Source organism: Australozyma saopauloensis, chromosome 2, assembly GCF_035610405.1.
Source record: "Australozyma saopauloensis chromosome 2, complete sequence".
Lineage (NCBI taxonomy): Eukaryota > Fungi > Ascomycota > Pichiomycetes > Serinales > Metschnikowiaceae > Australozyma > Australozyma saopauloensis.
Genome location: NC_086132.1, coordinates 202,935 through 220,443, shown reverse-complemented (window position 1 = coordinate 220,443; position 17,509 = coordinate 202,935). Strand labels below are relative to the sequence as shown.

Here is a 17,509-nt window from a genome sequence, read left to right as displayed (position 1 = left end):
GGGCGCGAATACTGCGGGGACTTTGCAGGCCCAGCTTGGATTCCCAGGGTTTGGTCCCAATCGCAACGGAAATTCGTAGCGGGGCGGATAGGTGGCAGTTTGGAGTTTTGCACATGTTTCTCCAGAACGGGTGGTCGACGGTGGGCACTCTGTTGCTCAGGCGGTTTTCCCGCCTTTTGCATGGCTTGCAGTTTGTGCAGTTTCTGACAGCAAATAAGCTATACGCCCTGTAGCTCACCGCTCCACCTGCAAGGGGGCCTGTGTGCTGTCACAACGAGCCGCTAATTCTTGTCTCGATTGCCCTCCGGTCTGAGACAACAGTGAAGCACACTACAAAGTGGATGGGTGCGAAAAATACGAAAACTAGCGCACTGAGAGAATTGGGAAACACTGCCTTGGGTTATGGCCTTATGTTTGTGGTTCGTTCCTGTCTGTCCTGTGTTTGAAGGGTACGTAATTACCCCCGCGGCTAATGTTACTTATCTTTGTGGCTAGTTCTTGTGCCACACCTGTGTGAAACGGCTTGTCTCAGGTAGCCTAACCGGGTCCAAAATGTAAACTGAGAGGTCGAATCTTCGCATATGGCGTGTTAGTATATTTTGGGTGGTCTCAGCCAAACGGTTGAGCTCAGCCGGCCAATTCCTATTGAGGCGCCTAGGTCACTGTCTCACCACCATCTAAGCCCAGCTTTTGTCTCACCACCTTGATCACCTTATCTAGCCACGCAGGATTTGCAGCCATTGGCTACTTAGCCGGTCCGCAGAAGGTTTCGTGAATCGTTCCCAGCTAGAACAGAGTAGCTGACCATCAAGTGCCCGTATCTGTGGGGATTTTCATATTTTTCATTGCATGGATCGAGTCTTTTTTTGTTACGAAACGCCGTGTTGGTGGGGGTATTGGGAGCTGCTCATGGCGCCTATCGCTGAGCCAATAGAACCTGATTCAGAAACAAAACCTAGGGTCTTATTTTTTTTTCTTTTGGTGACATTTTTCGGTTAGCTATTCTGAGTGTATGTGGTCTATGGTTTGAAATCTAAAAGGCTGATAACCAGCACCCGCCAGCTTGCCCTGCTGGTTCATTGTACCGCTTCGTTCATCGGCTTGAGAAACTTGAAAGTTTTCTGAATGCCATACCATTACTTCATTCTGATTCTGGCCCTGCCTCGGGCAACTCCGTGTTTGGCGTTGGAGACACTTGTGATTTGCTCGCATCCTCTTGCCTTCAGGTTATAAGTTTGAGGCAAAACTTGATATGACTCTACAATATAACTCCCAATGGCCTTTATGTCACAAACTGATTTCTTGTCGTGTAGGCTTCGATTATTTCTTAGCTTGCCTTTGCAAAACACAACAATGACACAGAGTGGGCTGTAAATTATGGTCAAAAAAGATGCGTAATTTCAGCGCAAATTTGGTTGTGATTATGAACAGAAATGTGTTCAGGTTCTGTTTTGCTCTCCGGCGGTCCTGCTTTTGCTCAATTGGCTGCAAATGTGTATCAACTCCTACTTGTTGCACTACACAAATCATCATTTATTCTCAGTGGACCTGGAATTCTTCAAATTCTTTCTAATTAGAGAGGACTTGATATAAGTACTGGCGAAATTGAGCGAGAAACTCCCCCTTCTTAGATTTCTACACCTATCTCGGGTGAAATAAAGTTTAACTAAAGCGCAACTCTCTTTGGTTGAAACTAGTTCGACTTGAAGGCATATTTGACCGAATCATTTCGATTAATCTTGGCCTACAATCTTCTTCATAATACAGTCTGTTTCTTCCCGAACCCCAAGGTAATCAAAGGATTGGCTATGAGCGCCCACACTATGCCGCTGGAGTATTTAGTAAATGGAAAATATCAAGGTTTGAAACCTTCTTTGAATCATGATCGCAACCTCCAAAGATCTGATCTGCCAGGCGCAAGATTCGCTTCAGCGTCTGTGATTCAACAAAGCAGTGCCGCCATGATGAGGACGCCTTTTACAGTACAACAGGACCGAGAAGTTGAGTCCAGATTTTCGGTGAAGAAAAATTCCTTTCTCAATTCACGCTTTACACCGGTGTTAGAGGAAAGCTTCGCGGACTGCGTTGATGTTGAAGAGCAGGAAAACCCATGTGTGCTCGTTGGGGAACAAGAGTTTCAGTCAAGGGTTGTTGAGTACATCCACCTACTCTCGTGGACTTTCGGTGGCCTCTTGCGTGGTATAGGGATAATTGTTCTCTTATGCTTTGTTTGCGTTCTTAGGTGTGGTTCTGGAGCAATCCACAGGGCGATAGGTCTTGCAAAAGCAATTCCCTACTATTTTTACGCCTGGCTTTTTGTGAGCATTGGGATGTACCTTTCTTTCGGTCAATTTCTCATTTGATCCTCACCAAACGCAGTTCTGCTCAAACAAGAGAATGAGAAGCAAAAAAAAGGCTTAACGTCTTGGAGAGTTCCTATAAAAGAGAGAGTTAGCAAGTAGCATACTGTCTTAGATATATAGTTTATATTTTCCTAACTAGCTTGCTTGGGTGCAAGGATCTCAAGCTACAGGTATCTGGTTCCATACTGTTTTTATTACTGAATATCAACCTTTTCGAGCCTACAGCACGGTCTAACTTACTCCGGGTTAAGATTAGACCTATCAATTAACATTACACAAAAGAATTGTTGCAACCGATCATTCCTACTGATACTGTTGCTGGTTTGGCATGTTGCCGTTGTTCATCGCACCGAAATACTGGTATGGATCACCATAGCCGCCCACCTGTGGTATAGGCATTCCTCCCAGAGGATGTCCCTGGCCTTGGTAAGACATGTTGTGAGCCATGTGCGCAGCAGGCAATTGTTGTTGTTGTTGCTGTTGCTGTTGTTGTTGGTGTGCGTTTGGTTGGTGTGGAGGAACGACTCCCGAGTGAGCGACGTGTTGTGGTTGATGAGGAGCAGGGCTTGGCTCGGGGCTTTCCTGAGATGGCCCGTCACTGTTCTCTGCTTGGTCCTCACCCAAACCTTCCTCGGGAGCGTTCAAACAGGCTTGGATCAAGTTCTTTCCTTCACTCTTGGTGACAAGAGGCTGCAACTTTGGCGTGGTGAATGTATACACGAGTCCCGTTTCACTGACAACAAGCAACAAGACTTGAGTACCGGTCAACACCGACAACTCGTAGGCCTTCTTCATGATACCTGCCTTTCTCTTGGAGAACGTTATATGTCTTCTGGACTTATCTTGAATGAACTTGATCTCGATCTTACGTCTTTCCTTCTGTTGTTTGCCGCTGGAAGGCTCATCGTCATCGTCGTCATCGCCAGCTCCGCTGATCGACCCGCGAGCAAACTGCGTGTTTTGGCCGGCTCCCAACAACTCGTCGGAGTTTTCTAACTTGCTTGGATTTGTCGCTTCCGACATTTCTGGATGTTAGTAATGGTTACAACAGAACGCGTTTTTGAGGGCGCCACCAACCACGTAATGGTATGAGAAAAGAGAGAGAAAAAGGGAAAGGATACAAAAGTTTTCTAAGTGAAAGACAGTTGCAACGTCTAGGATCTTCGTCGCCGTTGTTCTTCTACCGTGTTGTGGGGTGATTGTCATCAACAACAGCAGACACTAATCCACCCCCCCAACAACAGCGACTGGCCAATAGGAACACCGCGTGGTCAGGAAACACACGGACACGGTCCACAAACAATCGCAGAAACCGGTCGCGATGCCATCGTCGATGCCACCGATGCAAGATACTCAACGGTTATCGAAGCATTCTCCCCTTTAGGAAAGTTGTTTCGCCCGATTGGGCAACAGTCTCGAAAGGGTACCAAGACACAACAAAACAACGAGAAGAAGCGAGAAAATTATATAAAAACAGTGTCATACAGATGCGAAGACAGATATAAAATCCATTACAGTAGAATTGATTGGCCCAATATTCTGGTGCGGTGGGTATACATACGGAGATCCAGGTTGTATGTGAGTCAAAAAGTTGCAGTGACTTTTTATGGTGACCCTCGAAACGGGTGACGAGACCCAGCTTTTAATTCCTTTTAGGGGTTGGGTAGACGCACGCTGTGCCTGCGTGTACGCGCGCGCGTGCTGCGATTTACTGCAGCGCCCACCGTCCGACCTTGTTTTATGCCATGTGCTATCTGCGGTTAGTAAACATTGCGTGGAATGTGCGTTGGGTGCACTCTGTTGACGTGACTAAACTGGGCGTCTATTTGCAACCGCTGACCATACTGGGAATCATGGGTGACGTTGAATAGTGTTTGGACCATTTTTAGTTTCGGGGTTTATAGTGTGGTCCTTTTGGTTCGCTTTTCCTGTTCTCCCATCAAATTTGGGCCAGATTCACTGCGGCGGCTACTGTGAAGGTTAGCCGGGCAGTACAATATCTGGGAAGGAAGGTTGAGTAGGTGCGGCGCAGATGGAATGCTCGCGGGAAGTGTCTTCTTGCAGGAAGCGGTGTTGTTGTTTCCAACCACCACCATCCGTTTGCCAACTTGTTCTATTTCGTTGCCTATTTGGACCTGTGATCCTTGGTGTCAGGAGGCCGCTGCTCTTTGCGCTTCTTACAGTCGCTAAGGTGCTACCTGAAGGTCGTTACTGCAGCGCGATAACGGCGTTGCCCGATTCGGCCAACGAACAAAAAAGTCAATCGGCAAAGCGCAGCGCGCATATTTCTCCTGTTCTTTTTTTGGGAATATATATTAAATCGTAGAAGAATTGTGGCCGCAACTGTTTGCATTTTGGCAGTGCTTGTCTTGGACACATTATGGTATTAATTGTTTTTCTCAAATTCCTGGCGCATAGCGTTAATCAATTCTAAAAACTTAGGTTGTCGCCTCAGTGAGTGGAGCCTCGGGACTGGCGAGTTCCGTTTGAATCATCCTTTCCGCCATCGAGAGTCTCCACGACCTCGTTCACCTCTATTTTCTCGCTGTTCTTCTCAGTTGTCTCATTAGAGCTCTCATTATTGTTGCTGGACTCCTCCTTTACTGTAGCCAACTCTTTGTTCTCTGACTCTGCTTTTGTCTCAGGTTCAAGGTCTTCCGTAGAGATCTCACACGGCTCAAGAGAAATGATCAGCATGATGTTCTTGATGGCTTTTCTTACTGTTTCGGGCAGCTTCTGTTCCTTGGGCCTGTGCATTATTAGAAGGAGCACTCTGTATAATGGGGACTTAACAAACGCAACAAGAGGCATCTTTGAGCCCGTCAAGAGTTTCTCAAGGTTTCGTAGCTGCGAAAGAATGATTCTCTCGTCACTCTCTTTCCCGTCCACTAGAGACTTGGCAATCTTGCTATGAATTTTCGAGACTTCTTCTTGGTACTCTTCTAATTCGGCGGCCAACTCTGCGCCTCTAGGAAATTCAGTTGCAAATTTTTCCTGATCCTCTCTCTTTTCGAAAATGAAATCTCCCGATTTGAAATCATACGAGGGCTCATCCAATCCCCAGTCAGAGTCGTACCCTTCCTGATGCAGCATTCCAACAGGAGATAGCGAGGGCTCGCTGTCATCATCTTCTTCTAAATCATCATATTCGTCGAAGACATAACGTGGTTTCTTAGGCTCCTTCTTTTGCTGGGGTTCGGTGTATTTAGTAGAAGCGGTCGACTTTTTCGTCGCTTTCTTGGGCGTACTCTTCAACTTGATGCTCAATTTGAGCTTTTTCGTCGCCGGCTCTTGTGCATTGGGGTCTGGTTCACCAGCAGAGCCCCACATGTTGAACTCTCTCATATCTGGCGGATCTTGGGCTAACTTGTACGCGTCGATTAGAAGGTCATGCTTTTTCTGAGAGGCTCTCTTTGCCAAAAACTCATTGATGGTTTGCTCTCCCAAGATCTTCAAGTCGCAGGACTTGATCCATATATAGGTGTCGTCGCTGAAAAAGCGCACGGGAACATTGATGACAGGTTTCGTCGATTTCTTCTCGAGCCGTACCGTTTTCGGCTTGATTTTCTTAATATTTTCTGGTAATATATCCTCTTCAAGCACCATGGCAGGCCAGGGTCTGTAGCCCTTCACTTTGGCAAGCACGATTGTTGTTGGTGTGAGTCCCAACTGCTCTTGGATTTCGTTATAGGTGAGAGCAGGCTTTGGGGCTGTGCTTTCAACTTTGCTGATTTTATCATTGCTCGGTGATTCTACACTAGTAGTCTCGGTCTGGATCGGTTCAGGGATCATCTTCTGGTCTCTGATCTAAGTTGGGTAATCGAAACTACCTCCACACGTCTTCTACGGCTGGCCTGCAGATGGGCGGGTACATTATCTGTAATAAAGAATGTGTGCAAAATAATAGTGTCAAATGGAATGTTTAGGGACCAGATTGCTTTTCTTGGTTTGAGTATTAGAAATTGTTTTTTGTTATTAGTTCAATTTCATTTCATAGGTTTTCAACTAGACTGAGATACGTAGTATCCATGGTGTTGTAATAGATTCCTTGTGGAGCCCAATGGACTTGTGTGATGGGTGTTGAGCATAAGGCTATTTTTCGTGTGGGATGAAGCTTCTTTGCAGTTTTGTCATAATTGAGGGTAGACACATTCCCGTCCTCATCTCCCACTAGTATATTAAGCGAGTCGTTGAATGTCAGCACAGCAGCATTCAGTCTGGTCGTGATTTTCAGCCTAACCTTCCTCTGAAATAGAAGTCGCTGCTTAGCTAAACTAGAGCCATTTCTAGCAATGTCCCTAAGGAGCGAGTCTTCATTTCCTCCAGGTAAATTCGGTAGCGTGCTCTCTCGACGGCTCTTCTCCAATTCCAAACCGCAAACATCACCATTTTCGCGTAGAACGACCATGACATCTAATTGTATAGAGAGGTCTAGTATTGCGTTTGTGGGAGAGTTCGTGTTCATGGGTGTGTCGAAAGAACTTCCTGGCATGTCCCAGAGTGAATGTGTGCTATTCCGTATATCGATCCCGTAAATAATTCCATCCGCGCCACCTAGATAAATTTCGGAACATTTCTGTTTCAGCTTTGCTGGTGCGAGAGTGTACAAGTTATCAGAAGCTACATCAAGAGTCCACACCGGTTTTGAGCCAGATTTTGCACGAACGTCATACAAACTCAATGCGCGATTCTCGCCACATGCACCGACTACATTTTGATTCAAATATTTGCAGGCGTAGTATTGGCCATTGCCAGAATACGATGACAAGCGCTTTCCCCGTAATACGTCCCATGAAGCGATTGTATTACCGGCAGAAGCGACCAATTTTACACATTCCAGACCAACCTCTGAGTTCATGTAGTCAATGGCCGACACGGCTCGATGAGAGCATTTTCCAAGCACCGAATGAGGGACTGAAGGAATGGCCTGAGGATAGCCATCCAGTGCCTCGTTCAAGTCTAGAAGCAGATCAGGAGAAGGAAATCTTATGATCTTGAGGCTCGAATCAGATGCACCCTCCACGAGAATTGATTCGGAGATGGGGCATAATGCAGTTATCATTGATAAGAGTATACATGGAGGAGAAGAATGTGGTACTCAAGGTGATGGAGAATATTTTCACTGGATCGCAATTTTTCATTTCGCGTTTTGGAAAAAAAAAAAGTTTTCAATCCTTAATTTAGGTTCTCGATCATTGTCGACTATCTTGCCTATAGTTTGTAGCTTAATCCAAAGGAACGGATGTAATACCGGGTAGCGAGAAAGACAAGGTGATAATTTTACGATATACCTTAATTGGGTGGTTTTGAGAACAGTGAAATTATTTGTGATGCAAATTTTCGAACTGTACGATTTTTAATTGCCCACGAGTATCTTCAATTTTGATGACAATGCTCTCATTATTTGCAAATCTCAGTTGAGCAGTGGAAATACCATCAGTATGAGTTCGACAAAACCACAAACTACGAATTATTAATCTAAATCAAAAGCTCAAACTCCAATAATTACAAATCACAAATTGAAAACTACAACCGAACAGAATAACACACAACCAATTAAATCTAAACTACCTCCTCAACGTTCATACACCTCTACCAATGGTTCTGGAACACCACACCTGCACCCACATTGACAATTTCGGTCTCGGATCAAACTTCTGCAAGAAAATCCGCGCTACCGGGTGAAATTCTCACAATCCCACCCACAAAAAAAACTTCGCTACCGTTTCGCACCCGTTTTGCACCCGTTTCGGTCACCACTCGATCATCTCATGGAAACTTCTGGCGCCATTCCAGAAGCCACTTAAACTCCCTCAGGTGCGCAAGTGTCCCATCCACTACCACACCCTACCACACACACCCTACCACCACGCCACACTTCCGCCAATTGTTCCGAGCGAAAACTGCCCATCCGAATCCAACAAATTTTAGATAGCGGTTCTGTGTGGAACACCCAAAGTGGGGAAAGGGCGCCTGTCCATGATTTCTTCTGTACCGGCAACCAGACCCCTGAACAAAAGTATATAAGTGGCCCTTTTCTCCCTGTCGCTTTACCACTCCAATTTCTCTACTGCTGGATGGTTCCTAGGCCCTAGGCCCTACGTCCGTATCGGCTCCCCACTCTCCCCTCCCCCTCCCCATCAAATCTGTCTATTCGGTGCAGGTGGGGGGTGGCCCTGGTGCCGGTGTTCCCACGTTGGCGCGGGTTCTGCAGAATGGCGCTGGCCGGATTCTCTGCCAGACTGCAGTAGTTGCGGGTCGATTTTGCTTAACGATAGGACAGCTCCTGCCAGAAAGGTTAATCTATAAAAGACGAGGGGTTCGCTGTCAAGGTCAAGTTTCTTTTCCTTTTTTTTTTTTCTTTCTCACCGTAAGTGTCTTCAATTGTAGTTCCCGCCAACTTCTTTTGCTCACTTTCTAGAAGATCGACACTCCCATCGTTTCCCAGATTTATCCCTAGATAGGTCCAACAATCGTTATCTCGACAGCTTATCTGGTGGCCCCACATTTCTCCCCGGATTCTCCAGAGTATTAGAATACAGAATAAAAAGCAGGTTCTTTTAGTTTTTGGAACCCTTTTTCTCTGACCGTTTTATCCGAGAACCCCTTCGTTTTCGCTTTTATCCGTGTGCGTGTCTTTCGTTGACTCCACCCCTTAGTTACATTAGGCAAAAGAAGAAATACCCAACGCAATAATGAGTGACGGCTTGAGCAACACCGACGCTCCTCGCGCCAAGTTGAAGAGAACCAACACCGGTTTCACCCCTAACCAAATCATGACGTACGATGCCCAGATCCCAGAGTCTGCCAAGGCCATTTGGAGCAAATACTCCAAGTTGAAGGAATTGGGCTCCAAGACCGACGCCGCCGACTCCCACTCCAGTGCTGTCAACAAGGAGGAATTCGAGGCCAACTTTGTGAACCACGTCGAATTCTCGTTGGCTAGAAACATGTACAACTGTGACGAGTTGGCTGCCTACCAAGCTGCCTCTCAATCCATCAGAGATGCACTTTTGCTGGACTGGTCGAACACCCAGCAATCGCAGACCATCCACGATGGAAAGAGAGTCTACTACTTGTCCTTGGAGTTCTTGATGGGACGTGCCATGGACAACGCCTTGATCAACTTGAAGTCCCGTGACGTCGTTGACGGCGCCATGAAGAACTTGGGTTTCAGATTGGAAGATGTTTTGGACCAAGAACCGGACGCTGGTCTCGGTAATGGTGGTTTGGGTCGTTTGGCTGCTTGTTTTGTCGACTCCTTGTCCTCCAAGAACTACAGTGGTTGGGGTTACGGTTTGAACTACCAATACGGTATCTTCAAGCAAAAGATCATCAACGGCTACCAGGTTGAGACCCCAGACTACTGGTTGAAATACTCCAACCCTTGGGAAATTGACCGTCACGAGATCCAAATTCCTGTTGACTTCTACGGTTCTGTTGAGGAGCAGTTTGACTACAAGACTGGCGAAGTTAAGAAGATCTGGAACAGAGGTGAGCGTGTCTTGGCTGTCGCTTCCGACTTCCCTATCCCAGGTTTCAACACCAACAACACCAACAACTTGCGTTTGTGGAACGCCAAGCCTACTAACGAGTTTGATTTCAACAAATTCAACTCCGGTGACTACCAATCCTCTGTTGCTGCCCAGCAAAGAGCCGAGTCCATTACTGCTGTCTTGTACCCTAACGACAACTTCTACAACGGTAAGGAGTTGAGATTGAAGCAACAATACTTCTGGGTCGCTGCTTCCTTGCACGATATTGTTCGTCGTTTCAAGAAGAACCACAAGAACGACTGGTCCAAGTTCCCTGATAAGGTCGCCATTCAATTGAACGACACCCATCCAACATTGGCCGTTGTCGAGCTTCAAAGAATCTTGATTGATTTGGAAGGCTTGAAATGGGATGAAGCCTGGGACATTGTCACCGCCACTTTCGCATACACCAACCATACTGTTATGGCTGAGGCTTTGGAGAAATGGCCAGTTCAATTGGTAGGAACCTTGCTTCCAAGACACTTGGAGATTATCTACCAAATCAACTTCTTGTTCTTGGAAAGCGTTTCTCACAAATTCCCATACGACGACGAGTTGTTGTCAAAGGTGTCCATCATTGAGGAAGGTGATGTCAAGTCCGTCAGAATGGCTTATTTGGCTATCGTGGGTTCTCACAAGGTCAACGGTGTGGCTGAGTTGCACTCTGAGTTGATTAAGACCACCATTTTCAAGGACTTTGTTCGTGTTTTTGGCCCTGACAAGTTTACTAATGTTACCAACGGTATCACCCCAAGAAGATGGTTGAAGCAAGCTAACCCAGAGTTGGCTAGCTTGATCGCCGAGGCCTTGGATGATCCTGACTACGAGTACTTGACCAACTTGGGTAAGTTGAAGCAATTGGAGAAGTTCATTGATGACAAGAAGTTCTTGCAAAGATGGAACAACATCAAGCTTAACAACAAGAAGAAATTGGCTGCTTTGATCAAGTCTGAGACTGGTATCGAGGTCGACCCACACGTCATGTTCGACATCCAGGTCAAGAGAATTCACGAGTACAAGAGACAACAGATGAACATCTTTGCCGTCATTTACAGATACTTGCGCATTAAGCAATTGCTCGCTGAAGGCTTGACTGTTGAGGAAATCAAACAGAAGCACTACGTGGCCAAGGCAAGCATCTTCGGTGGTAAGGCAGCTCCAGGTTACTACATGGCCAAGACCATCATCCACCTCATCAATGAGGTCGCTGAGGTGATCAACAATGACCCAGAGATCGGTAACTTGTTGAAGGTCGTGTTCGTTCCAGACTACAATGTCTCCAAGGCTGAGATCATTTGTCCTGCTTCGGATTTGTCCAACCACATCTCCACCGCTGGTACCGAGGCTTCCGGTACTTCGAACATGAAGTTTGCCTTGAACGGTGGTTTGATTATTGGTACTGTTGACGGTGCCAATGTTGAAATCACCAGAGAAATTGGCGAGGACAACATCTTCTTGTTCGGTAACTTGGCCGAGTCCGTTGAGGACATTAGACACAAGCACTTCTCTGAGGGTGTCACCGTTCCCGAGAGCTTGAAGAGAGTGTTCAACGCCATTGAGTCCGGAACTTTCGGAGACTCCGGTCAATACCACTCTTTGGTCGAGAGTATCACCAACCATGGTGACTACTATCTCGTCACTGATGACTTTGACTTGTTCTTGAAGTGCCACGAGCGTTTGGAGAAGTTGTACGGTAACGGCACCTCCGAAAGTGACAGCCACTTGGAGAACTGGGTCAAGAAGTCCTTGTTGTCTGTTGCCAACATGGGATTCTTCAGTTCCGACAGATGTATCGACGACTACGCCGAGAACATCTGGAATGTCGAGCCTACCAACCAGTAGAAGATTTGACATTGCGCCATCCTCTTTAATTCCGTATTAGATTTATATACACATCAATCGCCCAAGGAGTGTAGACATGTTTAAGCTTAAACCCTGGACTGTGTGTATATATGAGCCACGTTTGGTAGTTATACTCTCCAAATCGCTCGTTTATGTTTCATGCAGTAAGTCATATACTAAAAGAGATTAATTTCCGATAGTCAACAAAAAACCTTATCTGCACATATTTTCTCATTTCCCGTTTTTGACAGCTCCTCGATTGTTGACATGCTCAATCCGTCTATAAATACTCCCAATCCGGACTTTGTACAGGAGATACCGGACTACCCCAAAACTATTTAATCAACACAATCCCAGGTATTACCGATATCAAAGCATCGCCGAGTCAAGGATTCCTGTCTTCTAGACTTATACCTCAAATCCGCATCTCAGAGAATCCGATTTGGCATTTGCTTGTGTTCTTCCGGGTGTTGTAACTCCACTTTTCACACCACAGAACCCTTAAACTTACTCATCTCCACCATAACTAACGTGGCGTTTTCGTGGTCTTGAGTCACACATTTGATACATAATGATGCTATCCAATCAGCTCACAGCATGGGCTCTTTTTCTACTCTGTATTACCCTATCCTCCGCAAACCCGATTAGAAGAGCCGGAGACAGATTGAGACAGGTCAGGGGAGTGGCCATCGAGGACTTTATAGTTACAAAATTGCCTGGGCTCTTTGAGAATGTCGCCGAGGCAGATATTCCCGAGATGTACGCTGGCCAGTTGCCGCTAGACGACGCGGGCGACAACCATTACTTCTTCTGGAAGTTTGTAGACACGGAAAAGGTTCCGGACGCGGAAAACAAAACGATTTTCTGGTTCAACGGTGGCCCCGGATGTTCCTCCATGGACGGCGCGCTCATGGAAATCGGACCGCTCCGTGTGGATAGTAACTTAGAAGTCGTTTACAACAATGGTTCCTGGCACAAACTAGCCGATTTGGTGTTTGTTGACCAGCCGGTGGGAACTGGTTTCAGTTATGGCGCCACATTTGATGGCGACATGGACGAAGTTCTGGGCCATTTCATGGAGTTCATTGACAAGTACTTCGAGTTGTTTCCCGAAGACATTGCAAACGAGGTGATCATCGCAGGCGAGAGCTATGCCGGCCAATATATTCCATACTTCGCTTCTAACATTTTAACCCGGAACGATGCCATCGACGCTAATAAGACGGAAGCACTCCGCATCAATTTGAAAGGTCTCATGATTGGCAATGGTGCTATCGGCGGCGATATCCAAAGCTTAGGCTTTGTCCCATTTGTCATGAAGCATGACCTCATGGACAAAAACGATTCCAACTGGCCGGAACTTCTCCAGCTTCACGAGGAGTGTCAAAATCAGATCAACAGAGCGACAGCTGATGGTCTTATTCTGAACGGATACCAGCCCTGCGAACAAATTCTTTCATATATTCTTGCGGCCACGCGTGATGACCTGGCACCCAAGGATGCGCAATGCTTGAACATGTACGACTTTACTTTGAGAGACTCGTATCCATCCTGTGGAATGAACTGGCCTCCGATCTTACCTTATGTGACCGACTTTTTAGGAGAAGAAGAGGTCAGAGAAGATATTCACATCATTGAACTGCCCAAGTGGAAAGAGTGCAATAACATGGTGCACACGGTATTGGTGCATGGAGACTCTGAGCCATCAAGCACATTATTGCCGTTCATCCTCGAAAGAATTGAAGTGCTCCTCTTTTGGGGTGAGAGCGATATCATTTGCAATACCATTGGTGGCGAAATGATGGTTCAACACCTCCAATGGGGCGGCCAGAAAGGATACTCACCAGATGCAATCGAATACGATTGGGTTCAAGACTCCGAGTTGGTAGGATCGTACAAGACCGAGCGGAACCTTACATTCGTCAAGGTGTTGAATGCCTCACACATGGTTGCATTTGATCTTCCCGAGGTCTCGCGCGGCCTTATTAATCTTTTCATGAAGCGTTTTACCATGGGAGATGACAATACCAAACCCACACTCGAAACCAATGGCTTGATTGGCACTGCTGAGGCACCAGAAACTCCAGCTACTAATCAAAGTGCACAAATTTCTCACGAAAGCCAAGGGTTACAAGAAGCAAAACCCCCTACCACTTCTAAGATAGTGCGTCTCATACAACTCGTTGTGATCATTGTGATCATATGGGCTCTCTGCGCGTTGTATTCCAAGTACAAATCGGGCCCAGTTTCGATTATCAAAACAGATGCCTCTCAGTCTTCGGGTATAAAGAAGAATGTCCAATGGGCAGAAGATTTGGAGAATGAAATCTCCGAGGAGCTTCCTAATAGAGATGATAGTTTCATCGCCAGAGCGTACAATTTAATCCGCAAACTGGACTCAAAGACACAATATGCTCCAGTGAATGGAAGTGAAATTGAATTGAGCGAAGGTTTAAGAATTAATGACGAATTCATTATTGCAAGTGATGATGAAGAAGAGCACCACGCGAAGAAGTAGCTACTAAGACGCAATGGCAAATTGACCGATGAAAACTAACGATTTTTTTGTATTTATAGGAATCAACAATTTAACTCATTTCTTATGTGTATCAAGTATATGTAAGGTTCAGTTTGCAGCCAGAACAGACCTGTGTCACGTGACAACACTGGTTCATGCGAAGTGTATACTTCAAAATTTCCAAACCCAAATCGGAACCTTAGCACGAAATGTTCAAGCAAATCGTCCGGAGAGTGAGCAGCTCGCCATTCTCAGTCGGTGCTCCTGCCGAGTACACCTTGGCTTCCATCAGAACTTTCCCCTCGTTGGAACCTCACACCATGAAGGCATATCCCAAAGCCTTCTTGGACCATCCACTCAGAAGAGATTTCTTGTGGAGTGCCGTTGTTTATGAAGCCGACGCTGCACGTGTTGGATCCAACTACGTTCCTACCAAGGCCGACTCTCCCTTCTCCAACAGAAAGTTGCGTAGACAAAAAGGTACTGGTATGGCCAGAGTTGGTGATGCCAACTCCCCCACCAGATTCAACGGTCTTAAGGCGCACGGTATCAAGGCTCCACACGATTGGTCCACCAAGTTGCCCAGCAAAGTATACAGTCGGGCCTACCGTACAGCATTGAGTGACCAGTACAGAAACGGTAGACTCTTTGTGATAGGAGGCGATAAGGCCGGCGAGCACGAACATACGCAAGCCGAATTCAAGTATGAATATGCCGAGCAGATGCGTAGATTTGTAGAGCACCACGACTTGGAGCGTCTCAACTTGTTGTTCATTGTTGACGGCGAGAGACCACAGCTCATAAGTGCAACCGCAGACATGGGCAAGAAGTGCGATGTTCTTGTGAAGGAGGCGGTCGAGGTGAGAGATATTTTGCGGGCTAACAGAATATTCATCGAGGAGGGTGCCATGAACTGGTTTGTGTCGAGATACGGAGACTTGTAATCACCATAATGTACATAGAAAGACAAGGGAACGGATTGATTTCGTGTAGAAGGTTTGAGAAATTTTTCAAAGTTCATTCGTGAGATTGACGACTGAAGAATGTAAAAATTAGAAACGGTTATGAAGCTGTGCGTACATTATCTCAGCTACAGCATCGTAATCTATCATTCATCCCTCTTTCAACCCTTCATCCGATCATTCACCCAATTACATGCCCAACCATTTATGGCCTATAAAATTAGCAGTAGATTATTTATCATCGTTTATTTCCATTCATTTAGTTGTCATGAGGTGTGGTCCTTTTTGTGAAGTTGTGATTGAGTTATTTTGCACACTCGATTCAAATACGACTTGTGGCAGAAAGATCAGTGCAAAGTTAAACACTTTAGATCATATTTGATGTTTAATTTTGAAGAATGTCTCAAGTCTCAGTCAACAAATCTTCTTACCATAAGAATAGTTGGTGAATGGTTTTATTATCTATGCAATTCATCCAGTGCAGCGAACTTTAAAAAAATTACGTAAACGGCTTTTAAATCTTTCTTAACTTTTTGTTGTATTTGATTCCAAAAGCACTATTACTTCATTGCATGCTATTCGAAACTAAGAGCTCACCAACTGAGATTCATTCAGAACCCCAGCAGGACCAGACACAAGAAGTAATATAATAAAAGAAACTTTTTGTTGAAAAAAAACAATTCAATTCATGTTTTACATTGAGCAAATCTCGAATTGTAATGTTGAGATTCACTGACTTCAAGGCTAACCTTCAGCGATCAGCGATTAGCAGCAACCAGCGGCCAGCCATAATCTCATAGAAATATTTGTAATCTTCGTCATCAAGACGCATTCACAAAATTAACCATATAAAAATTTCTATAATTCTTCATGCTAATTTCCACCCTCTCAATGTCTCTGGCTCCAAGGCTAGGGCTTCAGCCCTCGCGGTTTACCTGCACACGCCTCCACTCTGTGCCGCGCTCTCGACCTTGGTAAGAAAAAAATTCTACATGTCAGACTTCCATTCATCTACACCAGAACCAAAATGTCCTTAGTTGTTCAAGAAGAGGGTTCGTTCCAACACATCTTGCGGTATGTTTCGACCACCACAATCTAGGTTATCCCATATGACCCGCCAAAACTCATGAGATGAGATGCAAGGGTGAAGTGTGAAAAATTGAACAAGCTCAAAGAAAGTAGATGTCCACGAAAATCAATCTGCTTCAATGATAAGAGAGCTTTCACAAACCAGAATTAATATCTTTATTGAAAACGAGACCCATCCAATCGTTACTAGTCAACCTCATTAGATCCACAAAATTTTCACCATGAACAAATCAGCATACATCTATGCCTTCGAAACTAGGAGGGGCAAGCCAAATAACTGGAAGAATACTCCTGAGAGCCAGTCCCAAGTAGCACCGCCAAACACTACATTTCTCGTCTCATCTCCAATCCTAAGCTCTATACTAACAGACAGTTTGTTGAACACCAACATCGATGGTAGAATCAAGGTCATGTACGCCTTGACCAAGATTAGAGGTGTCGGTAGAAGATACTCTAACTTGATCTGTAAGAAGGCTGACATTGACTTGAACAAGCGTGCCGGTGAGTTGACCCAAGAAGAGTTGGAGAGAGTCGTCACCATCATGCAAAACCCAGGTCAATACAAGGTCCCAGCTTGGTTCTTGAACAGACAAAAGGACCAAGTCACCGGTAAGGACGTCCACGTTCTTGCTAACGGTTTGGAGTCTAAGTTGAGAGATGACTTGGAGAGATTGAAGAAGATCAGATCTCACAGAGGTATCAGACACTTCTGGGGCTTGAAGGTCAGAGGTCAACACACCAAGACCACTTCCCGTGGTCGTTAAACCCATGGATCTCACATTCATGTAATTAATTTACGTTTTTAGGTAGAACTCTGCGTAGTGTAGGTCTTTAGAAGTTCTTCAGAGGCGTTGTTGTACCGTGAGGGTCACACGAGACAGATGCCATATACATGGAAGAGCAACTACTTGGTTCTCAGTGGTTAAAGCTCTGCTTGAAAAGTTAAGATTGGGCAAACTGTTCCAGGTCAATACTCTTCTTCAAATAAAGACGATTTTCCTGGCTGCGGAGTACTTTCATTTGAAACTCCGTGATGTTTCACAATACCTTCTGAGATACTCACCGTTGACCCTGATTCCATTAATGGATTCCCATTAATGGATTCCCATTAATGTATGTCAGTCTTTTAAAGTTCACATTTGGTCGGGTCGTGTTGACTGAATTTAGTAGATCTCCAGCAAAGAAAAAGAATGGATCATT

The 17,509-nt window shown here is 45.5% G+C and overlaps 7 protein-coding genes across 7 annotated transcripts; 4 read left to right on the top strand and 3 right to left on the bottom strand.

Moving 5' to 3' along the window:
- Positions 1-2,666: 2,666 nt before the first annotated feature.
- PUMCH_001347 (uncharacterized protein) lies at positions 2,667-3,386 on the bottom strand (the record flags this gene model as incomplete). Its single annotated transcript, XM_063020405.1, has 1 exon — positions 2,667-3,386. The coding sequence occupies one exon, from the start codon at positions 3,384-3,386 to the stop codon at positions 2,667-2,669; it is 720 nt and encodes a 239-aa protein (XP_062876475.1).
- Positions 3,387-4,814: 1,428 nt separating this feature from the next.
- Positions 4,815-6,155, bottom strand: PUMCH_001346 (uncharacterized protein; the record flags this gene model as incomplete). The annotated part of the gene is made up of 1 exon (XM_063020404.1): positions 4,815-6,155. One exon carries the CDS (start codon positions 6,153-6,155, stop codon positions 4,815-4,817), a length of 1,341 nt encoding a protein of 446 aa, XP_062876474.1.
- Positions 6,156-6,354: 199 nt separating this feature from the next.
- Positions 6,355-7,425, bottom strand: PUMCH_001345 (uncharacterized protein; the record flags this gene model as incomplete). The annotated part of the gene is made up of 1 exon (XM_063020403.1): positions 6,355-7,425. The coding sequence occupies one exon, from the start codon at positions 7,423-7,425 to the stop codon at positions 6,355-6,357; it is 1,071 nt and encodes a 356-aa protein (XP_062876473.1).
- A 1,633-nt stretch (positions 7,426-9,058) lies between these two features.
- On the top strand, positions 9,059-11,740 carry PUMCH_001344 (uncharacterized protein; the record flags this gene model as incomplete). The annotated part of the gene is made up of 1 exon (XM_063020402.1): positions 9,059-11,740. The coding sequence occupies one exon, from the start codon at positions 9,059-9,061 to the stop codon at positions 11,738-11,740; it is 2,682 nt and encodes an 893-aa protein (XP_062876472.1).
- A 571-nt stretch (positions 11,741-12,311) lies between these two features.
- PUMCH_001343 (uncharacterized protein) lies at positions 12,312-14,258 on the top strand (the record flags this gene model as incomplete). Its single annotated transcript, XM_063020401.1, has 1 exon — positions 12,312-14,258. One exon carries the CDS (start codon positions 12,312-12,314, stop codon positions 14,256-14,258), a length of 1,947 nt encoding a protein of 648 aa, XP_062876471.1.
- A 209-nt stretch (positions 14,259-14,467) lies between these two features.
- Positions 14,468-15,202, top strand: PUMCH_001342 (uncharacterized protein; the record flags this gene model as incomplete). Its single annotated transcript, XM_063020400.1, has 1 exon — positions 14,468-15,202. The coding sequence occupies one exon, from the start codon at positions 14,468-14,470 to the stop codon at positions 15,200-15,202; it is 735 nt and encodes a 244-aa protein (XP_062876470.1).
- A 1,328-nt stretch (positions 15,203-16,530) lies between these two features.
- Positions 16,531-17,073, top strand: PUMCH_001341 (uncharacterized protein; the record flags this gene model as incomplete). The annotated part of the gene is made up of 1 exon (XM_063020399.1): positions 16,531-17,073. The coding sequence occupies one exon, from the start codon at positions 16,531-16,533 to the stop codon at positions 17,071-17,073; it is 543 nt and encodes a 180-aa protein (XP_062876469.1).
- Positions 17,074-17,509: the final 436 nt, after the last annotated feature.